At 41.0% G+C, this 10,672-nt stretch overlaps 1 protein-coding gene across 2 annotated transcripts in view; it reads right to left on the bottom strand.

Moving 5' to 3' along the window:
* The window catches only part of srrm3 (serine/arginine repetitive matrix 3), a 91,056-nt gene that overhangs the window by 35,512 nt on the left and 44,872 nt on the right, over window positions 1-10,672 (bottom strand). Inside the window, exon 2 of one of the 2 annotated variants that reach the window (XM_079647565.1) lies at window positions 4,416-4,723. In XM_079647565.1, coding sequence (XP_079503691.1) covers window positions 4,416-4,711 — 296 coding nt within the window. In that variant the 5' untranslated portion in view covers window positions 4,712-4,723. Of the gene's footprint in view, window positions 1-2,410; window positions 2,417-4,415; window positions 4,724-10,672 lie in introns of those variants that run through there. The other variant, XM_079647566.1, reaches the window with a different exon arrangement.

The raw sequence follows: 10,672 nt of genomic DNA, 5'->3' as shown, positions 1-10,672 counted from the left end.
GGGCATGGTTGGATTGGTGGGGTGATAGTAAAGGGAGGAGGGAAGAGTCTGCCATGCTGGCAGGGTTAGAGGAGGAGGCAGGGATCCAACCTGCCCCCCAGCCTAATCCTTCACTCAATCAGGATGGGGGGATCAGAGGTGACGTAAAGTCTGAGCTTAGTGGCTTATATCCATAAATAATGAAAACCGACCCCCAGCCACCATTTTAATTGTGTCTAATGCTTGGCATGGCTCTCCGTCCCCATCCCTATGTTTCATCCCTCTGCTCTATCCCTTAATCCTGCACACATGCACTCACACTCATTTAAAGAGGAACATTAGAAATTGGAGAGGCAACTGTAGCTGTGCTGAGCCAAGCTGGCAAATGAGATTTTCCTTTTATTATAGTTTAACGAGATGACTTGAGTGTGAGCAGGGCTTCAGCGCTCAGCTGAGTGGCCGGCGCCCTTGAAATGCGACTGACTGCCAGCGAGCTCGTGCGCTGAGTAGAGCTGTCTGCTCTCACTGTGTTCGGCCATCATTAGCCAAGCTGCTGCCTGCCTCTACACTGCTCCATTCCACGTCCTGACTCTGTTACATCGTCTCAAACCATGAGAAACCACTCAAAGCCAGGAGATGAGTGGACCCTGACAGATGGCCGAAGCACACCCCCTCCTTTTTTTTGTGTCCAGCAATTCCCTTTCAGTCAGATCCATCTGTAGCTCCACCCTGCAGTTTTAACACGCCTCACTGCCTGACAAGCATCACGCTTAATATAGGAGGGATGGGTGGCAAAATTAAAGGAAGAATAGGGAAGGATAATCCATCTCTACCCCCCACATGAGCATTGATGTAATGCATTTGCATACTCTAAAACAGGGGTGCCCACACTTTTTCAGCTAATTTAAAAATGACCAAGCCCAAATGATCTAGGGCCGCCCCTGCCCAATCTGTGTCGCGAGCGGGGGGAGGGGGGCGCGCATTTGCTCTTCAGATGAGGAAGTGAGGCCCCCTCATAACTGCATGAACCCGTATGGCACAATACATTTGATACCATTTCTTTAGTAGAATTGTATAAATTGGCTAAATAGGTAATTATCTCGTTGGTGATTTGCAGTCCATGCGTGGTGAACTGCGTGTTAGAAAAGATGAGATCTCAGACTGGCTTACCTGTACGTCAATCAAGTGGAAAATGCCATTTTTTTTTACAATTCAATGCGATCTACCCACACTACCTTTGCGATCTACGTATTGGGCACCCCTTCTCTAAAACAATGAATCAGCTGCGGAAAAGAGAGGGGGGGGGAAAAAACTGTTGTTTTGAAAAATGGAGGCCGTTCTTATAGATAAAATACAGATTGATTGGAAATGGGGAGAAAGAGGGAATGACAGCAAAGTTCCACAGGTCGGAGTTAAACTCATTTACTCATCAACTTCTATACAATCTGACTTTTTGCAATCTGTTTTTGAGTGATGTTAATAAACTGTGACGAGGCATCAGTGTGAAAATGAATATTCTCTGTGCTGACAGAGAATCACAGTTTGTCATTAATTACAGTCTCAGTTGCCTGCAGTCTGCCTGCGAGCTGTGGTGGTTCCGGCAGGAGTTTGTTGGAGGTTGTGGATTATTCACCACAAACACACCAATCTCTTCCTAACTTTGTACTGGAGGACGGACATCATGCTAATGAAGCAGACTAAGCTGGATTGGTCTGTGTTCTCCCCTATCCGTCTCTATGGCAACCTCAATAAGAACCATTACTTGAGGAGGAGGACATTAATATAAAGTTAAAGTGTTTGCAGCAACATAAAGGATGAGTAATGTGCCTTAGAGACATTAACCATCTTGTTTATGTTGCTTGCTTATGTATAAATAAATTGTGTGTGTGTGTGTGTGTGTGTGTGTGTGTGTGTGTGTGTGTGTGTGTGTGTGTGCGCGCGTGTGTGTGTGTGTGTGTGTGTACAGTGTAGTCTACACAGTCTGTTGTTGATAGTTTATCATATTTAGTTATACCTTATTCTGTTTTAGTAGATTTCATGTCCACACATTTTAGCTTAACTTAATCAGGGGTGTTTATAAAATAATATATATAAATATATGAAAGTAAAACGGTTGACATTTAAGAGTTTTTAGTCATAAATTATTTTGAACTTTAACAACTCCCAAGCTTTTATGTTGTCAATGTTAACATTAACTTAAGTAAATGTGTTATATCAGTTCCTCCTGACTGTTCTAGAGTGTAGTCCAGATAGGGGGCCCAGCATAGGAAACTGTCCCTTCTATTTTGTCAAAAAAAAAGTTTTGTTAAGTAATTGAGTTATTATTTTTTTAAGCAGTGTCTTGAACATTTTTCCTTCAGTGACTGTTGTCGTGAGGTAAGTGTAAAATCCTAACACACCATCTCTTCTTTTTTAGGCTCATCAGCACCTGCCTGCTCCTCCACAGGTGCCCAACCAGTAAGGAGGAGCCGCGAGAACAGTGACAAGTACTCGCTCCTTCAGAGGCTTGCTGATTGTGAACATTGCCAATTATGCTGAATGGGGCAGCTGGCCAAGCAGGAAGCACCCCGGTCTCTGCCAGAAAGATCCATGTAGAGTCCTTCAGATAATATGTGACTGCTTCTTATTCTAGGACAGTTACATCCAGGATCACAGCTTCCCTGCACATTAGTTTTATTTGTTTGTATTTCATGTTATTCTTCCCAAAACAACATTAACATCATACAAGCATTACACAGGGAGGATTTCAAAGGGAATCAAAAGGGACATTATAGTTTATACTGTATGCCAGCTATCACAACTACTCAAAATGCATTCAACCTGATCCCTTCCTATTTAAATATCATGCTGCTAAAAATGGTAAATCAAAGATACCCAGCTGCTGCGCACCCGTTCCTAACAAAAGCGCAGCCCCTTGTGTTTACTACATTTCTCTGCAGGGGTTTGTTGTTGTTTTTTTCTTCTCAGTTAAAATGACTTTGGCAGCTAACATATTTTGAATGTAATGTTTATGTGCAGCTTGTGAACTCAGCAGCCAGCAGGTATATATATACCTGTCAATGGCAAGAGCTCTACTGCAAGGGGAAAGCTTTCATTGCTCACACCAGCTCCTCAATAACCCAATTGTAAGAAAAAGATAAACAACTGCTGTTTCACTTCAAACAGTAATGTCACTTGGCATATTATACTCGGTGCAACTGGAGTGCTTGCTCAACCGCTTTTTGTGCTCAACATGAATTGTGCTTGACTCATGAATATTTCATATTCTTATCCGACAATACATATACATTTTTTCTTTGAGTCTGGATTTATTAAAATCTCTGAACCGCTTGTTTCATCTGAATGAATGCCAACTGTCCATGAGCAGCTGAACATTCATGAGATTAGCATAATCAATGGCCCTAAGTAGCTGTATAAGACTACCTGTTCTGCTCCATTTGTGGGCTATAATCATTCACTAAAATGTCACTACATTTAAATGAAGTCTTTCAAGTCACTCCATGAAATTGTAACAGACATATCAGTGTCAGTAATTCTATTAGAGGACTTTAAACAGTTAGAACAATAATACAGCTGCCAACACGGTGTCATCAGTGGCGTACTGTGACTGAAGTAATGAAGAAATTATTTGACAAAGTCTGTTCAGCGTACGGGAGTGTAGGGGATAGATGAGAGAAGATTATACAGATGCTAATGTGAAAGGGTTATCCCCTGGACACTGACCTGCGTAAAGACCCTGCTGTCAGATTAAGATTATATTCATATAAACTACTCAACTGAACGATTCATATGCCAACAAATTAAACAAAATGTTTTTATTTTCTTAATTTAAATCAATCTTTTGATCAAATGTACACTGATCAAGTCTAGAGGCATTATATTTCTCATATCGCGCAAGCCTTTACTTCATTGTCATTTATTTAGAGTTGTGTCAATTTTCCCTCTGGTTTTGGTGCTTGCTCAAGAGGGAAAGATCTGTCTTTCGTTGCAATATGGTCCACTATGTTCCCTGGATAGTCTCTAAATGTGGCTTTCTGTTGTGAGCTACTGAGCAGGTAGTGTACAGTGAATTGTTACAGTCTGAAAACAGCTGCCTGCCACAACTGAATACAAAACCAGAGAGTTTCAAATGTGCGCATCTTACAAAACTCTGTAAAGCCTGCAGAGTTAGGTGATTATTCTCTCTAGGCTCTTTTCTTCCTATGAAGTAAACAAAGAAGTCTAATCGAGGCGTTGCGGGGCAGAGTGTGTGGGAGAGGAACTCCCTCTGGGGGGAACTTTGGGATTTTAGCTTTTGCAGACCATTTACATGCACAAAAAATTATATAAAACACACTACAGGAAAGGGAAAACCCCAAAAGCATAATAGGGCCCTTTTTAAAAATGCTTTCTAATTGCATGAGGCCCAAATTATAATCGTCAATGGTTGTACATACCCCTGCTCCTCCATCATCTCCTGGAGCTCCATACATTTGAGCTCCACCCTCCTTTTCCTCTCATGGTCCAGAATCTCTCTGTGTGGCTTTTTCACTAGTACGGGCTCAGCTTTGGGCTCCTCCTCTTCCTCCTCTTCCTCCTCTGTACCTGGCTGACCCTCCTCACTTTTAGCCTGTAGGGCTGCGGTGGGCGTCGGCCCTCCTGCTCCTGCAGCAGCTCCCGCTCCGGGCAGCACCGGCTGGGCCATCCCGTTTGCACCATCCTTAGGAGATGGCACCCTCGCCGCATCGTACATGATCGCTGAACTCTGTGGAGACAAATGATGGAGAGATTTGTCAGAAGAACGCTAGGTAGCTTTATGGATATTGGCCGTTTCATATTATGCTAATGATTTTACATCCATTCATACCAAGAACACTCATTTGGGAGGTTTTTTCCATTTATTACTGAATTATGTTCCCTGTTGTTAATTGTGGTTTTGTGTGAGTCATTCTTATTCACAAGGCATACATTTAGCAATACAAAATGAAAATATTATTCTGCAGGGTGAACGACTGTGTTGGGCCCCGTTATGGCCCCTGAACCCTGGTTTGTCAGCCACAAAGCTGCCATCTGATGTTTTCCAACACATGCTGACCCAAAACAGCATATTTGAATGAACAGTAAGCCACAAACGCTGAAAGATGAGTGGAGATGTTAATATGTCTGGACAGGCTGCAGAGTTTCTGGCTGAATTGAGCAGTGGTACCCTTTGCAAACACTCACACACGCCAACATGGAGTACACAAATGCACACAGACGTACATGTCATGATGCATTGTGGGAGACAGCGCTGGCAGTAACTTCTGCTGCATGAGTCAACAGCACAGAAGTGCCTGGAGGCAGGTTAGGGGAGAGAGTGAGAGTTACATTCCGCTTTTAAAACTCCTGTCTCCTGGACCAAATTGAAGCTGCAAACCAAGGTCATGTACCAAACATGCATCACGAGAGCCAAGGGAGAATAAGAGTGGAACAAACTAAACGCTTAAGGACACACACACGCTTTAAGCAACAAAACGGGTGAGGGAAGGATGTGGAGAGCATTGATTTAAGTCTTTAAGGGGACACTCTACAGGAAAACACAGTTATGTTCATGCACTGGTCAATGTTAGGAGTTTGGGCTACAGTATGTACAGAACATGTTTTCCTTCAGGCTAGTGAAAAGAAAACTATGCTTTTACATATTTAGTTAACTGCTAACTTTGTCCATTTGCCACATTAGATTTATCCTAAATTCACCTAATTAGATAATGTGTTATTTACATATTTTAACAATGAATTTAATTTATTGCAACATAAAACAATTGTCCTGGTTTGAGTTATCAACTCGAGACCCTATTCACCTTCTGTGTCTTGCAAATATCTTTGAAGGTCTTTTCTTCAAAATATATTATTTCTTATGCTCCAGAAATCTCAACTTCAGTAGAACTTAATCACCGGCAAACTTTCCTATCTATACTGTATTCTGAATTCTGAGTTTTAAAATGGTTTTTATTCATCATTCATTGCCTTATTTAAAGAGCATTTCATTCATAAAAACATAGAAAAAATAAAATGTTCACAGTATTTTCTGTGGATTGATGCAAAGAGTTATTTCAAATTCCTTCTGTAAAATGTATAACTCGAACACTAACCAATGGAGAACCCTTTCATAGTGATAACTATTAATGAACATGTTCACAGTACTCTCTTCCCCATGACTTTTTGTAGAAACACTAAATGCAGTCTTAGTTTTTGACTTGCACATCCTTTCTGTTTCTGACTGGTTTACTGATTGAAAGGATGAGGTTGTTATTTAAGAGAATAAAAAAAACAGTTGTCTGGTACGAGTGCAGCATAGACTGTACTCTGATTAAGATGGATGGTACTGTTAAGGCCGATAGAACACGCAGGAAGAGAGGAGGGCCTTTATGTGCCCAAGAGCCTCCGCTTCCCAGAACCGGCCCCCTCCCTCTGCAGCTAATGGCTTCATTTTTCACTGAGGAGCCAAAAAAGCTCCACCGAGGCACTTCATCACCGTCACACAAGCAGGGGAGGAAACAGGAAGACATTGCGACGGGATGGACACACCTCCAGAACCACTGTCCTATCTTATCCAAGTGTATTTCATCTGATCATTGGTGGTGTAGAGTACAGCGGCTTGTGCCATGTATTCAGGCGGTTCTGGAAGTCTTTCTGGGGGATAGGGGTTGTGTGTGCTGGTAAACGAGCCATGGATCTGAGCGTTGCGACAAGACTCTGGGCTGACAGAACAGGTGGCGGAGCAGCAGGAGGCGTCAGCACTGAATCTATTATACAGTAAATCAGCACTTGATATTCCGTGCCAGCAATCTCTCATCTGCAAACGCCAGTCACAGAACAACTCAGTAGAATAATCTCACTCAAAAGCCCTGAAGGAACAGTCAGGTAGACATAACCCTCTGTTGGAGATTGGATGTAAGTCACTGAATGTGACGTTGTATTCTAATAATGGATTGTTAGTCGGAAAAAATCTATTCCTGCTTCCTGTCACGCAGTTTTTTGGGGGATGCAAAATGTATATACAGAAAGTTCCACAAGTACTGTACTGTAACCTGATTGGCTACTGCTGAGTGACTGACAGTTGGCGTGTTATCAAAACTGACCAATAAGGAGCCGGCCTTGTATTCGCCTGAGGCTTTGATGACCAATGGGAGAAGGGCTTGCTCTGTTTTTATATATATTATATATTATACACCTTTTTGACTGCTATGGGCCGATCAAAAATAAGTTGACCTTCACCAAATGGGAGCGGATGCTGTTTCTCTTCTGTGTCACATCGGTTTTGCTCACCGTAGTAAGCGTGATACAGGGAGAAAAAGGCACTGCTTTGACACAACTGTGCCAATGTGTGGTTTGTGTGCAAATAAAAGGGAAAGACGATGTCGGACGTGTCTCGGAGAAAGATCAATGTATTCCGTATGAAAGAGACAAAAGAGAAAGATGGCCCTTTTTATGTTTGAAATCACAATGGCAGTACTGAAACATTTTCCTCACTAAGTAGTTTTATAGCACTATATAGCATATGAAGCAGTAATTTTTAGGGAAAAAGGCTTTATTAAAGTTTGTTCTTAAATGTGCACTATAAATGAATATAAAAAATATCTGTTTTTATTTATAATGACGATTTTTTGTTTCCCTGGCACAAAAATATGACTAAATAACATAGCAACAGGTAAAACATTGTCGAAGGCATTGGCTATCGCCATATACAGTAAGCAATGTTATAATCTCAGAATTTCTCAATTGGTGCATACACAGTTTATCTCTAAACCAGGTGGCTGTGACTGCCCAGGTTTGGATCTTTGAGCCAGAGAGGAAGACTGTTGCTAATCCGTTTTGTGATGGACATCATGTCATGGCCGCTGAATCGCTCCAGGTAACAAACTGCACACATTTTAAACACACACGCTCGAGCGCACATACGAAGCTGTTTGAATTTCAGCTGTAATGAGCTTAAATAAAGTGAAGAAGTCATCTGAACATTTTGCAGGAATGGACCCTCCCATCCAAAATGAGAATTCTCCACGAACGGCAGATGTGGGTGTTTCAAAGCTGGGAAGCCAAGTGCCGGCCTATGCTAAACGATGCTGTAAATATCCAACCATCTCATTAGACTAATGCATCATTGCACATTCATTCCTTTTGTTCCCGAGAAGGGTGGACGCAAAAAATCTGTTCTCTTTCAAGTTAACACAACTAAATCATTTAATTGTGTAATGAAAGAAAAATGGAAAGGGGAGGCTTGTCAGTGAGCTGATAAGGCAACGGAGCACAGAAACTAATTGTGTGAGTCCTCTGCAGGGACTGAAGGTTATCTGCAGCGACTGTATTAATGGCACCAGTCTATTCTGCTATTATTGCCAGGGCGTAGAACACTGTCACATCCCAACAAACACTGCTTGTAATTAGTCATTATGCTAAGTGAAGTTGTTAAGTGTCACCCTCATTTAATTCAAGTCACAAAGAGATAATGTGCACTTTAACATTCAATATTGTATTTTAGAGTAATGACACCGATTGCTTTGACATCAGAGAGCGATAGCTCCTGCCTTTTCTCTGTCGAAGAGGAAGAAGATGGTTCCCGTCTGTTCTTAAACTTCGCTGTTGTCCGCTGTCGGCTGCTGTGTCGACACTGCAGCCTGTCTTCTGCTGACAGCGAGCCTTGTACAACAACAACAGGGCGTGAAATAATCCTGGTTAAAATGTTGAAGGCTTGCCGCCATTCAAGTGCAAGCGTCATGATCTCTTAATGATACGGTTGCTGATAGCCCACGCAGGGCTGACTCATCTGATATACAGTAGATGGATCACGCTGTTAAAGCTCAATTAATAAGGATAACATCACCGTGGCCACACAGTGAAAACATGTCAGTCTCATTAGGCTAATGACACATTAGAGAGGGGGATTGTCTGGACTTGAGCCACAGTGTGATAATAGTACTTTTTAATTCTTGCTCAACAGAGGATATATATCATTACCAAGAAGTAAATGGCATCATTTGTACTACACTCTGCAGCCGCTGGAAGCTGCTCTAAATTGGAATATTTGATGGATAGATTACCAGCTAACTGCCTACATCATTAGAAGCACATTTTGACAAGGAGTTGACTTCATGAGCCACTAAATTGGGATAATTAATTGCAGAAAGCAGATCGATGATTTCCTTTTTATAATGACATGATCCATCAAGCGTTACAATCTATTGCTGCAATCAATTTTACTGCTAAAAAAACATTTAAACAATTTTTTCTATAAGAATATGTCTATGGCTATGACAGGTGCAATTTAGAACACAAAACAATTCCTTCAATGGGTTAATCCACCAACCTGTTGGTTAGTTCTAATAACATTTTGCACAGATATCCATGGTGCCTAGGAGATGAAACCTAACAATACATTTTCATACAGCTCTGTGTGGTTCATTCACCTTCGTTTTCTACGGGTGCATAAAAAAAAACACAGGGCTAATGGCGTTTTTGTTTTACGCTTGGCTGAGGGGGGAAAAATGGTTGTATTGTCTTATAATAAATTAAAACACAATAGCGCTATGTAACACACTATAATCTAAGTGTTTTCCATATGTTTTTTCATCTCAAGCTTGACAGGTGCTGCTTTAATAATCATCTTGTTGTGGCCTTTCTGTCGGTTGAATGGCACCTTAGAGAATTAGCTCAACTTACTGTTTATTTAACTCCACTACGACAGTTATTTAGTTGATTTCCTGGAAATAGGGCTACATTTATGTGAAAACGTACCTTGTTGCTCCCCTTAGGGTGATCAAGATTGTGTTTAGTCAAACTCTTTGGTTTATGACCAAATAGCTGCAAAACTATCCTAGCTCTAATTGTTGAATAATGTTAATTAGCAAATATTTTCAGGCTAATGATGGAGATGGCCTTGAAAATAATACCCGCTATTCAGTGAGATATTTAAATTCTCAATGTTAGCATTTTAGGATGCTGATGTTAGCATTCAACACAAAGCACACTGATTGCAGTGGAAATATATAGCAGTGTTGATGCATGACATGTAGCATTTCTGTCTACCTGTATACATTGAGAAAAAGCATTACAGCTAAGCATCAACACATAAATACTTATACATTTTATCATAATCATTATACAATTCATCAACATGGGAAGAGTTTAGCAATCTGATACCATTCATTCGTCATTTGCTCCATCTGAGCCAGTAAACATTTTCATTTTGTGTACAGTCTGTTTTCTGCAGCCGATATTACGAACAGTTTTTTTACATTCTAAATATACACAGCAGGACACTTTCATCACGGAACATATGTTTAACCATCTGTACATCCAGACCTGCTAATGTAAATACTGCAGTAACAGTCATGTGCGTATTACTAGATGAGAGTTAACATATTGTGTACAGTATGTAAAGCTTTCGTTCCACTCTTTGCAGTAATAACAGCAGGTTGTTGTTGACTTCAGTCGGCACTACCGTACCCAGGGGGATTCGATTATTTTCCGCCAATCTTGATTTCTATAAATCATCCAGCACTGACATAACATCAATACCGGAGGTAGAATGTCTCTTAAGTACTGCTGTATTAATGCTAACCAAAGCAACAATCCAGTCTCCTCACAGGAATAATAATGATTGTTCTATCCCATCATATCATCTGCCTCTCATGTGGATGCCTAATTATAATCTATTGATGTTACAGTTAATGGA

Source organism: Notothenia rossii (genome assembly GCF_949606895.1).
Source record: "Notothenia rossii genome assembly, chromosome: 9".
Lineage (NCBI taxonomy): Eukaryota > Metazoa > Chordata > Actinopteri > Perciformes > Nototheniidae > Notothenia > Notothenia rossii.
Note: the sequence above shows the minus strand (reverse complement) of the source record. Positions and strands in the feature narration are given on the sequence as shown.